The sequence below is a fragment of the Microcaecilia unicolor genome, chromosome 1, assembly GCF_901765095.1.
Source record: "Microcaecilia unicolor chromosome 1, aMicUni1.1, whole genome shotgun sequence".
Classification (NCBI taxonomy): domain Eukaryota; kingdom Metazoa; phylum Chordata; class Amphibia; order Gymnophiona; family Siphonopidae; genus Microcaecilia; species Microcaecilia unicolor.
Window position 1 is genome coordinate 622,178,931 of NC_044031.1, and position 16,099 is coordinate 622,195,029.

The window sequence follows — 16,099 nt, forward strand, 5'->3', positions numbered from 1 at the left end:
ACCTATTTATGGCCTGAGCCTTTAACACCACTCATTGATCTAGTGGTAAGGACTCATGTGCTACACGCGTGGTGACCGGTCAGCGCACACCAACTGCCAATTAATGCAAGAAACAACGCATGCATAGGAAATAATAATTTGTCCCTGCGTTATGGGCGCACGTCAAACTGAAATTACCGCCAGGGGGGGGGGGGGGGGAGGGGGATCATTCATAGGACACACTACCATTTCAGACCATGCCCTGTTTGGGCAATAATTCCTTCATTGAAGGAAGAGATGCGAGATAGAAGGTGGACTTTTAACAACTGTCTACTACAGGACCCAGAAATTGTAACTAATTTTCGCTCTGTGTTGAAGGAGTACTTTGATCTCAACTTGGATTCAGGGCCAGCTTTGGGTATGTGTGGGATGCATTTAAAGCTGTATCTAGAGGTTACTTTATTAAATGTGCCAGCCAGCGCTCTAGAACCCATAAGTGAGATTAGCTCAGTGTATGGAGCGGTTAGGTGCGCTGGAGGACAGGTATAGGGCCTATGGCTCAGTAGCTGACTTCCGCAAACTGCAAGCAATACGACTGGAGCTGGCAGCCTTACACGATGAGAGCTTGCAGTTTGTTAATGCACGTCTGCGACAAGTTCATTACGAATTTACAAATAAACCAGGCAGGATGCTGGCCACTAAGTTAAGAAAGATGAGGGCAGACAGACATATCTTGAGAATGAAAGACGATAGGGGTACCATGTTGCACACCTCAGACAAGATTAGGGAGCGTTTTGCTCTTTTTTATGAGAATCTCTATAAGGAGGATGCTGCTGTACAGACTGAAGCCATTGACCAATATTTGGCAGACCTGGGTATGTCGGTGTTAACTGACTCACAGAAGAGAGAGTTGGAGGCTCCGGTGACAGTGAAGGAGGTAACTCGAGTTATTAAAGCGCTGCCGACGGGGAAGGCACCGGGATTAGACGGATTTACCAATGAGTTTTTTAAGCTTTTTGGGGGGGAATTGGCGCCCTATTTGATGTTGGTTATTAATGCGGTGGAGATGGTGCGCCATTCCCGAAGTCAATGATGGAGGCGTGGGTGGCGGTGATACCAAAGCCAGATAAAGATATTACTGAGTGTGCCTCATCGCCCCATTTCGATTCTTAATACAGACGTAAAAATCTTGGCAAAGGTGTTGGCAAACCGCTTGGGTGATATGTTGCCTAGCTTGGTGCACCCTGATCAAGTTGGTTTTTAGCAAATAGACAGGCCTTGGACAACATCCGTAGAACGTTGGACCTACTCTTTGCAGCTCGGTCGAGGGCCTTGCCAGTGGTATTACTGGGGTTGGATGCGGAGAAGGCCTTCGACCGAGTTCACTGGGGATATCTGGATAAAGTTTGAACAGAGTGGGAATTGGCCCCTATTTCAGAACTTGGATTCAAGCATTATACCTCGCCACAGGCCTGTGTACGAGTAAATGGTGGTAACTCGGAGATGTTTGGCCTAGGCCGAGGCACTCGCCAGGGATGTCCTCTGTCGCCTCTGCTGTTTGCGCTGGTGATGGAGCCCTTGGCGGTTGCTATTCGGGAGAACGTTGATATTACTGGAGTGAGGGTGAGGGCTAAGGAATACAAGATTGCTTTATTTGCGGACGACGTGCTCTTATCATTAACTAATCCGATAATTTCCCTTCCAAATTTAATGAAAGAGATAGGGGCCTATTCCAGGATATCTGGCTATAAACTCAACGCGAGTAAGTCTGTTGGGCTGGCTGTGGGGATATCGCTGGAGCGATTGGAGGCGTTGAGGGCCTCCTTTGCCTTTAAGTGGACAGACCGGGACATTAGATACCTGGGGGTACAGATCCCAGGGAACCTAGCAGATCTATTTGCAGTAAACTACCCGGCTCTTCAGAAAGAGGTCCTGAGGGATTTAGAAAGGTGGAATTTGATGGATCTTTCCTGGTTAGGGCGAATAGCAGCACTTAAAATGAACATTTTGCCCCGTTGCTGTACTTATTTCAGGTACTGCCGTTGCGTGTCCCAGGGCATTCATATCTAAGCTTCAGGATAGCCTGATCCGTTTTGTTGGCACCAGAAACGACCACGTTTGCCAAGAGCCTTCCTGTATAAACGTAAGCGAGATGGAGGTCTTGGAGTGCCCAATCTGTATTGGTACTACTGTGCTGCGCAGGCTAGATCGGCTGTGGAGTGGTTCCGAAGGGCAGATCATAAACTGTGGGTCCATCTTGAACAAGATCTAATAGGTACACGTAGGCTGGGGCACTTGATGTGGCTTCCGGGTAAATATAGGGGACAAGTTGACCGGTTTCCGCCTATGATGCAGGCTACATTTTATTACTGGGACCGAATGTTCCGGGAGCGCCGGCCTCCAGTATCTGGACTGGCCCCGATCGTTGACAATCCCCTGTTTGGTCCGGGAATGGGGAACACAGTTTTCCGTAAGTGGGCTGCTTCGGGAGTGGAAATGTTGGGCAACTACATGTAGGAGAACAATTAGTGCCCTTTGAGATGTTGATGGCGGATTATCGGCTTCAAACCAGTGATAAATTTGCTTATGGGCAATTGATACATTTTCTGAAAGAGCCTGCTTATGTGGAGTGCCGGAGGCGAGAGGTTCATCCTTAGAGGAAGTGTGTGTGGACTCTCGCAGTACACGTGGACTGATAACTTATTATACGGTTATTGGGGACGCATCTAAAACCCTCCCACTTGCATCGTAGACGATGGGAACAGGAGTTGAATTTTACATTACCGATGCGGATTGGTTGCAATTGGAGAAGTGCATCGTAAATCCTCTATAGCAGTGGCTGTTAAGGAGAACCTCGCTTAAGGTATTCTATAGGTGTATCTTACTCCGGTACGTTTGCACCACATGTTCCCTAGAGTAACTGCGAGTTGCTGGAGAAATTGTGGAGGAGTTGGGACGATGGGCCACATTGGTGGTCCTGTCCTAAAGCTACGGCTTACTGGAAGGGAGTTCGATCTCGCCTTCAGATCTGGCTGGGCAGATCTGTGCAGTGGCATCCCTTAATTTTCTTGCTGGGCCAGAGACCCATGGGCTTAACGGGTAACCAATGGTTTATGATGAGAGGGTCCTTGCAGGCAGCTCGTATAAACCTGGCAAGAAGTTGGAAATCCCCGCTAGTACCCTCATTGGTGGGTTGGATAACAAAGGTGCATTATATATGTGAGATGGAGCGCTTGACAGCAGTTAAAAAGAAAACCCTGCCTAAATGGGAAAATGTGTGGAGACCTTTTTTGAATGCTTGTTCTGGATAATTAGTTGATTGATTTGGTAGGGTGGGAGGGGGGGGAGGTAGGGGTGGAGGAGGGGAGAAGGGGGGATTAAGGCCTCAATAGGGTAGTAGAATAGGGGACTTATATCTTATAAACTGTTAAATCCTGAAGTAAAATTGGATGATGGAATAATGCTGTTATCTTTTGTTCTTGTAAGGTATTTTGCTATATTTACTGCAAACTTGTTATGGGTGTGAAAAGCTGCGCATTGTTCTTGGTTTGCTTTGTCTTATCGACACCTAATAAAGACTTCTATAAATTAAAAAAAAAATTATCACCACGTATACTGAATCATTCTTAGCATTAACATCTTCATTCTGTGTTGCTTTTCCCATTGACCTAACACTGTTGAGACCCCTTCTTCCTAAGATATGTTTTGTGCTAGAGGCCTATACTAGTGAAACACTTAATATCTCTTGTGTGCTATGTGTTTAGTTGCTTCTTGGGTAGCTTTTGACAGAATTCAGTTCCAAAAAAAAGATGAGGATGCAAGAGGGGAGACTGCAGAGTAACCTTGAAATATATTTTCACAGAAAGGGTGATAGATTACTACTACTACTACTACTATTTAGCATTTCTATAGCGCTACAAGGCATACGCAGCGCTGCACAAACAGAAGAAAGACAGTCCCTGCTCAAAGAGCTTACAATCTAATAGACAAAAAATAAATAAAGTAAGCAAATCAAATCAATTAATGTGAACGGGAAGGAAGAGAGGAGGGTGGTGGAGGCGAGTGGTTACAAGTGGTTACGAGTCAAAAGCAATGTTAAAGAGGTGGGCTTTCAGTCTAGATTTAAAGGTGGCCAAGGGATGGGGCAAGACGTAGGGGCTCAGGAAGTTTATTCCAGGCGTAGGGTGCAGCGAGACAGAAGGCGCGAAGTCTGGAGTGGCAGTAGTGGAGAAGGGAACAGATAAGAAGGATTTATCCATGGAGCGGAGTGCACGGGGAGGGGTGTAGGGAAGGGACGAGTGTGGAGAGATATTGGGGAGCAGCAGAGTGAATACATTTATAGGTTAGTAGAAGAAGTTTGAACAGGATGCGAAAACGGATAGGGAGCCAGTGAAGGGTCTTGAGGAGAGGGGTAGTATGAGTAAAGCGACCCTGCGGAAGATGAGACGGGCAGCAGAGTTTTGAACCGACTGGAGAGGGGAGAGGTGACTAAGTGGGAGGCCAGCAAGAAGCAGATTGCAGTAGTCTAAACGAGAGGTGACAAGGGTGTGGATGAGGGTTTGGTAGAGTGCTCGAAAGAAAGGGCGGATTTTACGGATGTTGTAAAGAAAGAAACGACAGGTCTTGGCGGTCTGCTGGATATGAGCAGAGAAGGAGAGAGAAGAGTCAAAGATGACCCCAAGGGTTTCGACCTGAGGAGACAGGGAGAATGAGAGAGCCATCAACAGAAATAGAAAACGGGGGGAGCGGGGAGGTGGGTTTGGGGGGGAAAATGAGAAGCTCGGTTTTGGGTCATATTTAATTTCAGGTGGCGTTGAGACATCCAGGCAGCAATGTCAGACAAGCACGCTGAAACTTTGGTTTGGATGCAAGGTGAGATATCAGGGGTAAAAGGTAGATTTGGGAGTCATCAGCATAGAGATGGTAGGAAAAGCCATGGGATGAGATTAATGAACCAAGGGAAGAAGTGTAGATAGAAAAGAGGAGGGGACCAAGAACAGAACCCTGAGGTACGCCGACAGGCAGAGGGATAGAAGTAGAAGAGGATCCACCAGAGTGAACACTAAAGGTGCGGAGGGAGAGGTAGGAAGAGAACCAGGAAAGGACAGAGCCCTGGAATCCAAGTGAGGACAGGGTATCGAGAAGTATGCTGTGATCGACAGTGTCAAAAGCAGCGGAAAGATCAAGAAGAATGAGGATGGAATATTGACCTCTGGATTTAGCCAGTAATAGGTCATTGGAGACTTTAGTAAGCGCAGTTTCGGTTGAGTAGAGAGGGCGAAAACCAGATTGTAATGGGTCAAGAATAGCATGTGAGGAGAGAAAATCAAGGCAGCGGCGGTGAACAGCACGCTCAAGTAATTTGGAGAGAAAAGGAAGGAGGGAGATGGGTCGGTAATTAGAGGGACAAGTAGGGTGAAGTGAAGGCTTCTTAAGGAGAGGTGTGACCACAGCATGTTTAAAGGCAGCAGGGACAGTCGCAGTGGAAAGTGAGAGGTTGAGAATGTGACAGATAAAAGGAATAAGAGTAGGAGAGATGGCATTAAGAAGGTGGGTGGGAATGGGATCAGAGGAACAGGTGGTACATTTTGAGGAAGAAAGGAGAAGTGTAGTTTCCTCAATAGTAACTTCAGGAAAGGAGGAAAGGGAATGAGGGGAAGGAGAGAGAGGGGAACAGACTAGTGGAGGGAGAGCTGGTGAGGTAGAGAAAGCAAGGTTTATCTTTGAACCTTGTTGTGAAAGAATTCAGGAAGGGTCTGAGGAGATAATGAAGGGGGAGTTGGGGGAGGGGGCACCTTGAGGAGAGAGTTCAATGTGGTGAAGAGAAGTCGAGGATTAGAGCCAAGAGAGTTGGTCAGTTGGATATAATAATCCTGTTTGGCACGTAAAAGAGCAGATTGGAAGGAGGTCAGCATGAACTTAAAGTGTAAGAAATCAGCAAGGGCCCGAGATTTCCGCCAGAGGCGTTCGGCGGAGCGGGTACAGGAACGTAGGTAGCGGATATTAGAAGTCAGCCAAGGTTGGGGTTTTGTACGCCTTACAGGGCGGGTCATCAAAGGTGCAAGAGTGTCTAAGGCAGAGGATAGAGTATTGTTGTAAGAAGAAACAGCCTCGTTGACAGACGTGGATGGTGCCACAGTAGAGAGGAGGTTTGAAACATGGGAGGATAGAGATGAAGGGTCAATATCGTGAAGATTCCTAGATAAATTAGATAGGATAGGACGGGACTGGGAGGGAGGAGATTTAAGTGTGAAAGTTATAAGATGGTGATCAGAGGAGGGATGATCAGAGGCAAGGAAACTAGAAGGTGAACAGTTGGAGGAGAAGATGAGATCAAGACAGTGACCATTTTGATGAGTGCGGGAGGTGGAGCATAGTTGGAGATTAAAGGATGACGTTAAAGCGAGTAACTTGAAAATATAAGAGTTGGAAGGATCATTAGCAGGAATATTAAAGTCACCAAGGATGAGAGAGGGGGAGGAAGGATCATGGAAGAAGGCAAGCCAGGCGTCAAAGTCACTGAGAAAGGATGAAAGGGACTTATCAGGGGGACGATAAATGACCGCTATTCGAAGAGGCAGAGGAGAGAAAAGGCGGATAGAGTGGACTTCAAAGGAGGAAAAACAGTGAGATTGAGGTGGAAGAAGGGGTTGAAATCTGGAGGAGGGAGAGAGAAGTAGTCCAACACCGCCCCCACGGCCAGCAGGGCGAGGAGTATGCGAGAATAGATAACCGCCATGGCACAGGGCTGCGACTGAGGCAGAGTCATCAGGGCAGAGCCAGGTTTCTGTTATGGCGAGCAGATGGAGGTGACGCGAGATAAAGAGGTCCTGGATATAGGGGAGTTTGTTACAGATAGAGCGGGCATTCCATAGGGCGCAAGAGAAGGGCAGAGAAGAGGAGGGGAGGAGAGGAATAGAGATGAGGTTAGAGAGGTCACGGTGAGATCTGTAGAGTTTGGATAATAGTTGGTGAGGAGGGCCAGGATTGGGATTGATGTCACCAGCTGAGAGTAAGAGAAGGAGTAAAAGAGAGCGGAGGAGAGTAGGAGAGGTGTGGCCACGAAGGCGTCGAAGGCGAGAGGTATTTAGGTGGAATGGATTGACTTTTCATTGGAGGTAACAGTGATAAAAGCATTCACAGAATTGTAGAAAAGCCTGGGATTAGCTCAGGGGATTTCTAATTATGAACTGGATCAAGCAAATGCACTGGATGTGGTTTACTTGGATTTCAGCAATCTTTTGATATTGTCCCGTACAGCAGGCTCATAATTTAAGTGACTGCCTACATTTCTGAAACACTATGCTTTGTAATGCATGCAACCACCATTCAATCAATTAGAGTAGGTCATAAGCAGGGGCAATGGGCAATCATAAACTGATCATGACTAGAATCCCAACACTCAATTTAAATTTATACGTTCAACAAAGCACCGTTTCTAGCCTGAAACCTTTTCAACGAGTCATCAGTGGCAACTTGTTTCACATGAGTAATAACTCATGACTTGCATCTCTTTTCATTGATTCCTAATATTGCCTGAATTACTTTTTAATATAAATTATCGTCCAGATTTTATGGTGATTAACTTGCGTTTAAGAATCCTCTACATCTGATCAAACAAGTTTATTGAATCACTTTTAGTCAATTCTACTTTTCATGCAACAAGGAGGAAAAGGCTTCAGATGCTTGGCAGTTCTTTATGATTTTTTTCAATTTGCCGTGCGAACTTCTTCATTAGCCAAACAACCTCCTATGTTGCATCTCTTTCTTATTGTTTCTTTTTCTTATTCTTTAAAAAAAAATTTCATATTCCTCCTATATACAGTTCATTCTTCTATGTTATTCTTATCTGACCACTGTTTTATTTATTTATTGCATTTGTACCACACATTTTCCCAGCTTTTTGCAGGCTCAATGTGGCTTACATAATACCGTCAAAGGCGTTTGCCCAGTCGGTGGATAGCAAATACAAAGTTGTATAGTGATCGTATGAGGTATAAGTGGAGGGTCAGAATGGATGAAGATTGCGTGTTGTCCTGTTCGATCATAGTCATGCTTTCATATCTTAAGGACACTAAAGTCACTTAACTTAATTTGAATGCTCTTGATGTCGGTTTGCTTAACAGAGCGCCTCCGTTTCACCGCTGCTTCTTCAGGATTCAAACCACTCAGCATGTATTCATTTGTGTCCCCAGTTTATGTAACAATTAATAAAAACACTACAAATGTATCCATCAAATAACTAAAGGCATCAGTACTCATGTTGGAAGTATACTGTTTCTCTCTTCACAGTGTCTGCTCTATCATTAAACATAGCGCCGGCATGAGGGATGCTATCTTATCTGAAACAGCTGACTGTCAAAACCAATCAGAACGCTGTTTGTTACTGGCATCACAAAAGGGAAGCCCAATCAAGTTCTAAATTTAACTGTTTTGGCAACATAGTTTGGAGCATAAAGATCCAGCGTTGCTCCTTACAATTCAAAATCTGACTGAAATTCAGGCAATATTAGGAACCAACAGGGCTTTTTTTGAGGGGGTACTTGGGGGTCCTGAGTACCGGCACTTTTCCATTGCCTGATAAAATTGACCCATGTCCCCAAGTTTTAATGAACGAGCTCAGGATGTACACACCAATTCTGCCTTATCATAGATTCTGTTACTGGTTGCAGGGAGCCTGGTTATTGTGGGGTGAGTCCCTCGGTGATCACCCCACACCTGAAGGGTGGCCTGGCATTTGAATACCTTTGAGTACCGACACCTTTTTCGTTAGAAAAAACGCTCTGGGAACCAATGAAAAGAAAGGCAAGTCATGAGTTGTTACTCATGTGAAACAAGTTGCACTGATGGCTCATTGAAAAAGTTTCAGGCTACAAATGGTGCTTTGTTGAATGTTTAAAATTAAATTGAGCGCTGGGATTCTTGTAATGCATGCAAAGCACAGTGTGAGGCGTTGTGCTGCTCAGGTGACCCAAATAGGTCTTTATTAATGTTTAAGACAACAACTTGTTTTTACCTGTACCTATTTTAAAGTTTTGGCTCACTACTGTGGGCAATGGGTTTAGATAGCACAGCTATGTAATGCTGACAGTTCCAGAAATCACATTAACTTGGCTAAACCCATGAATGAGAGACCCCCCAAAAAATGTTACAGTTTTTGGTTTGTTTCCAAATAAAATGGATGTTTGTAGGGAAAAAAGGAGCATGAAAACATTTTGATAATGGGCTGTTGAAGGTAGGAATGTTGAATTTTAGGACTGTTCATATATTTCTTTCAATTTTATTGTATTTTGTTACAATTTTTTTTAATAAGTAAATAAATAAATAATGTGTAATTCAGATTTCATTCTGGGTGTTCTCAATGTGAGAATTCGAGGGCATGCTCATATTTTGGCCCTCCAAACGTTACAAAATATGAAATGTGGCCCTCAATAGAAAAAGGTTGAACAAGGTTGCTCTAGAGGTTTTGCAAGAGGTTTGGGGGATTCAGAAGAGCAGAAGGGCAGGACTGGCTGCATTAAGTGGAGTGTTACCATTGGTCTGTGATCTCTTTGGCCAGGCCGAATTGCTGAGTTCTCTTTTCTGAAGCTCATTTCTTACATTCCAGATGTGGCAGATAATCCAGCAGTGGACATTTTCTCCTTTGGAATGTGTGCTTTGGAGGTAAGGAAACTAAAGAACAAGCTTTCAGATCAGCTATCTGTACTCTCCGTGAAGCGCATTATCTGTTGCTCCAAAATCTGCTCCATACTATCAATCCTTGAATTTTCGCTCCTTCTTCAATGAGCTCACTTTCCTCTGTGGGCTCACACCCTTCTTCCCTGTATTAACAGCAAATAAGTCAGTTCGTCTATAAACACATAGCAAATGGGGGCAGATAAGGACCACATTCTCCATCTGCTAGGCACATAGCTTTGGCAACATCTCAGACCAGCCAATCCCAGACTTCATTCACACATCCCTGCATCTAAGGCACAGCTGTGTGTATGCCAGCCTTTATACACCCACAGCTAAAGATCATCTGTGCTTATCCCAGGCTTTACCCCTCACTCCCCCACAGCTAAGGATCCTCTGTGCTTTGTCCCCGTGTCATTTTCTACTTTGAAGCCTGTTAATGAACTGGACTTTTATTTATGTTTGAGTGATGCAGACAACCATATTTTGAATTTTTGGAAAAACACGCAAACATGCTGGCCACAACTAGTAATATTTGTAAGGGGGATCCTGTACATCCTGCTACCAGCACATCTTCTAAGAAGACATCTTCTATTGCAGGAAGGACTGTGGAAGACAGGAGAGCTAGACTGAATCTTGAGATTGTTGATGACTTCTTATTCATCCACAGTTTTAAAAATCATAACAGTGCTTCATAGGGCATATTTCTGCCCTCTAGGGCATACAGAACGGGTTGTATTTTGTACCCCTGGACATTTTAACAGGGTGGATTAGGATTCCTTGGGGTAGTAGAAATCAGCTATTGTTGGGGTTGGAAGGGTAGAGAGTAGTTGGTGAGAAGGGTTATTATAGCTGCTGTCTGTTATTGTTTTCTATTTGTAATTTATACACAACAGTTGTACAAAATATTGTTCCTATTTATACTTTAATAAAAAGATTTAAATATAAAATCATAATTGTTTGAGGCTTCTGCAGGTGAGGACAGAGCCCATGGGGATGGGGCAGGGACAGGGGCAAAACCTGCGGGGTTGGGACGGGGACTGAGACGGAGATAGGGCCTGCAGGGATGGGGTGGGGTCGGAGACAACCTGCTGAGATGGAGTGGACATGGAGACAGAACCCACAGGGAGAGGGACGTACTTTGTCCCCGTGTCATTCTATAGCTCACACCCCATGAGATCCAGTGGCAGCATCCTCCACTTCTGCATATGCCCCCTCCTGTGGCGCACACGCACTGTGGCTCTGCACATCTGGGCTGACATCAGGGCCTGAAGCACTCTTTAGGAAACCCAGTCCTGCTTTTCAATGCCTTCTCAACAAGCCAATCTTGTTCCTGCCAGAATCATGTTCCTGGTTCCTGCTGAAGCCGAGCCTTGTTCCTGCCTAGCCTAGCCCCAGAGTTCCAGCCATACCAGCTCCTGCTTTAGTCTCTTTTCATAGGCCTTGGAGATGATCTGTCTGCCACAGTTGGCCCTGTGACCATGGTCCAAGGGCTCACTACCCCAAAATATGACTCCAAGGATCCTCATTACAGACTTTACCCCTCACAGAGGATCCTTAGCTGGAGGGGGGGGGGGGGGTGAGGGGTAAACTCAGCTATAAGTACAGAGGATCCTTAGCATCCTCTGTACTTATAGCTGAGTTTACCCCTCACCCCCCCCCCCCCCCCCCCCCCCCTCCAGCTAAGGATCCTCTGTGCTTATCCCAGGCTTTACCCCTCAACTCCTCACAGCTGACATTTGTGCAGGAGATTTTATTTTCACTGCTGCCTGCACAGTCTGTGTCAGGAAAAAAGATTTATTCCTCTCTGCTTCTTAATGTGGTCCAATTTTTCATAATTTTTGCCAGCAAAAAAATCTTTTTCCTCGGCTGAAAAGGTGAGCCAGGGGGATTTTGTTTCACATTGACCTAGTCTAGTGGCAGAAAATGGTATAAGCTCTTTGCATAGGATGGGAAAAGTGCCCCTCCCATCATCTCCCTCTCTCTCTTCAAAGGAGAAATAAGCCCAGGGCAGGGGCGTAGCCAGACACCCAATTTTGGGTGGGCCTGGACCCAAGATGGGTGGGCAGAAGAACCCTGCCTCATCCCACAGATGATGTGGTCTCTCCTCTCACCTGCATACCATATGATCTCTCAAATATCCTCCCTCTCCCGCATACCTTTTAAAAAGCAGATTTTCACTAGCAACGGGCAGCAACTAATACACACTGCTGATGTTGGCTCCATACCCTTCCCTCTGATGCAACTTCCTGTTTCCGCCTAGGCAAGAATACATCAGAGCGAAGGCTATGGGGCCGGTGCGAGCAGTATGCATCAGTCACTGCTCACTTCAGGCGAAGATCTGCTATTTACAAGGTATGCAGGAGGGACAGTTGTTGGGAGTTTTCGGCTGGTGGGGCTTGGGGATCCCTGCCAGCCACATTATAGCTATGCTGGTACTGGGTGGGCCTGGGCCCACCCAAGCCCACCCTTGGCTATGCCACTGGCCCAGGGTGTCCCACTAGTAAATTTCTGCTTCCGTAAATCAGGCTCTGTGTTAACATTGTATGTTACAGTGTTGTAACAGTCATAGTTGTAGTTCTAGAGACATCAAATTGCGATACAAAAGTCTCACTGCCTGTTTACTGGTAAGTCTTTAAGAATCTAACTCAGCTATACAGCAGACTACTTTTAAGTGCCATTAATCAGCACTTCCCAAACTGTTGGTTGTGAACTGTGGATTGCCCTCATTGCATTTGGAGTTGCGACTTGGCCCAGAACTATATAGGCACATCATTCTGATGCTTCCCGGCGGGGTCAGTGGTGGATCACTGCTGCTGCAACCATGGAGTCACGGCCCAGAAAAGATTGGGAGGCGCTGCCATAAATCACGTCCTAAGTTGAACACACTGAGGGCTAGATGCATCAACCAAACGTTAAAAAATCTAAATCGTAAAAGTGCTTAACGAATTTGAAACAACGAAGAATGCACAAAAAAAACAGCTCAGAAATGTTCGGTGCGGTATTGAAAAGTACAATGTATCAAGCGTTCGTAATCCCCGTCGTTAATTTGTCCCTTAAGCATGCGCAGAGCAGCCACAAACGTATTAAACCTATGTAGGTTGCTTACGTCAGACTGGGGCGTGCGAGGGGGGGATCGCGACCTGCAAGCCTTTTAGCTGTCTGATCTAGCAGAAGAGTGCAGTTGAAGATAACTCTAAAAAGAACGACCCTCGTAAATCCCCTTTTGTAACAAAAGACCTCTTTGCAGCTTGTTTACAGTACTGGGAAAATTGGCTTCAGGGGATAGCAGAGAGTGTTAATTTTCAAAGCTGTGGGAGAAGGGGAGAGACAGGATTTTTAAGCTGCAGGGAGAAGCAGTATGTTTTGTTTTGTAATGATGCAGGGGAAAGCGGAGAGCCATGTGTTTGTGTTTGTGTTTGTATCTCACTTTCTTTTTAAACATGCTGGCTTGGATTTTTATGGTGCAGGGGGCAGCAGGGAGATGATAGCTCAGGCCTTAACGACAGGTCTGAGCGCACGTAAAATTTCTGACAGTAAATGATTCGTTGCAATCGTCAGTATGGTTAGTGCATTCCAAATTGTCCACATTTCAGTGGTAGTTTCTCCTTTGCATTCCGTTTTCGTTAGCTGCTTGCTTCGTAGGAAAAAGGCCTTTAATGCATGCAACGGTTAGGAATTTCCTTCGTTAAAGGGTTGTTAAAGGGTCGTTAAGGTTTAGTGCATCTAGCCCTGAGACTCTAGATCAGAGAGATTACGCTACATAGCATGGATCTGTTCCATACTGTAGTCTTATAAAGCAGTAAAGTTAGCTCTCAAGTCATCACCTCTCTGGGTCTCAATTTCCAGAGTCTCTTTTAAGCTCTGAATCTGCCTGCCTAATGAGTCGTCCTTGTCTTGCTACTGCATAATCTCATGTACAAGGCAATGGGTTCTTTCCTCTAAGGCAGCTTTTAATTTTAATAATGCCTCCCATTCCTGGTGAGCTTCCTGGCAGTTCTGACACAGCTGAGAGCTGTTTTAAAGTCTCTGCTTCTGCAGCATGCTGTCTGTCTGTCTGAACCAGATCCCTGAATCAGACTTCATTCTGGTCCAGCTCTTGCAGCAGCCGCTGCCTTGCTATAGAAGGCCAGCCTTACTTTCTACTTCTGTGAGCTCATCCTGAGAAACAGTTATGTCATTCTGACGTTTTTCAGATAGTGCTTGTGCGCGAAGCAATGGCAGTGAATAGTAACACTCTCTATCAAGTCACTTATCTCTACAAACTCTCCAAATCCCGACAGGCTCCCGTTTCGCTGAGGCTTTTTCAAGGGATTGGAGTTGATGCAGACAGCGTGTAACCCTTTACAAATCGCCGCCGTCTCTGTAAAGGGTTACACGCTGTCTGCATCAACTCCGATCCCTTGAAAAAGCCTCAGCGAAACGGGAGCCTGTCGGGATTTGGAGAGTTTGCAGCATGCAGAGATAAGTGACATACAGAGTATTATTATTCACTGCCATTGCCTGTCATAATATGCATCAAAAAATTTTTAAAAGATTTAAAAAGAAAAAGATTTTTGCACAATTATGTGCGAAGCAAGGCATTTTGCAATTTATTCTTTAAAATGTTTCAAGTGCAAGCATAATCTGCTAACAACTCCACATGGAGTTTGGTTTTGCAGCAAATATATTACCCAGAATAGTGGAAAACGCCCTATCTGAACACACAAAGTCACCAGAATCAACCTTAGTAAGCTGCATTAATTTCTCAGGTTTTGTACAGCACAAACTAGCAATTTTATGTAACAAGAGGTTGTTCCTGATTGGTCTACTCTGCTAGATCCATTGCCATGGCAATAAAACATTAATCACAGAACTCATAATAAAATACAACCATTCTTATCAGCAAATGGCTCATGTGACGAGCACCCAACTGTCACTATCCTGGGGATGAGCTCCAAGTACTGTAGGGAGGTGTACAGTAGCTAGGGAATTACAGTGCAATCCGCTTAGGTGCAAGGGTCTGGGACCAAAGAAATATATGCAGTTAACCGGAGTGTGCACGTAACTGTTGTGACCCAAAGAAGTTTGACATCTGATAATCATATGTACAGTACTGTTTATTATACATACAGTATACAGTCTCCGTTAACTGACGTTATACAGTCTCTGTTAACTGACGTTAGGCTTACTTGAAGTAATCAGTCATAGTCTTCTGTACACTATTGTGTCTGTGAGTTCCATAGACTACGTCTGCCAGACGGTAAAAATTGTCATAGCACTGACATCCAGTAGCCTCCAGATAGGTCCGCACGGTGTTAAGACTCTCCAGCACTCTTGCAAAAGTGACAGGAGGTTGTTCAATTTCGTCAGCATGTGCCTCGCTGCTCATTTCATCATCTGTTTCATCATCAGCCGTTGCCTGCGTGTAGACGCATATCTCAACATCAGTGCTGTCGTCAGCTATTTGTAGATCGTAATCAACAGCTACGTAGTGATGATACTCCTCTCCACATCCTTAACAAAGCTCGCCCATTTATAGCAGTTCACAATGGTTGCCTGTGTAACATGATTCCAGGCTTCTTTCTGCATATGTAGGGAATCCAACAGTGATAGATTATGAGCCAGTTCAACAGCATGTTTATCCTTGCCAGTCTGGTCATCCATAACGCTCATCAGACGACGTAGCACAAGAGCCCGATCATGTTGTTTGAAATTGGCTATTATGCCCTGATCCATAGGTTGGCTCAGAGAGGTGTGGAGGAGTGGCCTACTGGTTAGGGTGGTGGACTTTGGTCCTGGGGAACTGAGGAACTGAGTTCAATTCCCACTTCAGGCACAGGCAGCTCCTTGTGACTCTGGGTAAGTCACTTAACCCTCCATTGCCCCATGTAAGCCACATTGAGCCTGCCATGAGTGGGAAAGCACAGGGTACAAATGTAATAAAAAAAACAAATTTTAAAAAGAGGTAGTGTTTGGTGGCAGGAAGACCACCTTGATGTTAGACAGCCTGACATCATCACTGTGTGCAGCACAATTATCACAAAGCAACAAAATCTGATGCTTTTGTGCCTGCATTCTAGTGTCTAACTTCTTTAGCCACTGGTGGTCTAGGGACCTGTTCTGGGCAGGAAAGAGCCCCCTCTTTCCTGCCCAGCACGTCTGCAGACTGTCTTTCTCCTGGCACTGATTCAAAATGGCTGCCGAGAGTTCAAGCAGTGACCATGCAAAACTTCCGCTGAAGTCTTGTGAGGCCGCCACTTGAACTCTCGGCAGGCATTTTGAATCGGCATCAGGAGAAAGACAGTCTGCAGACGTACTGGGAAGGAAAGAGGGGGCTCTTTCCTGCCCAGAACAGGTCCCTAGACCACCAGGGTACCACACACTAATTTAAAGTAGAGGAGGGGAGGATAGGACACCCATCTGCCTGTCCGCCAGCCTATTTGTCCACAAATCCAGACAAACA

At 45.4% G+C, this 16,099-nt stretch overlaps 1 protein-coding gene across 4 annotated transcripts in view; it reads left to right on the top strand.

Annotated features, from left to right (window-relative positions):
- The window catches only part of NRBP2 (nuclear receptor binding protein 2), a 247,184-nt gene that overhangs the window by 184,162 nt on the left and 46,923 nt on the right, over window positions 1-16,099 (top strand). For all 4 annotated transcript variants that reach the window (XM_030220357.1, XM_030220367.1, XM_030220360.1 and 1 more), the window contains exon 9: window positions 9,587-9,642. In XM_030220357.1, coding sequence (XP_030076217.1) covers window positions 9,587-9,642 — 56 coding nt within the window. The remainder of the gene's footprint in view (window positions 1-9,586; window positions 9,643-16,099) is intronic.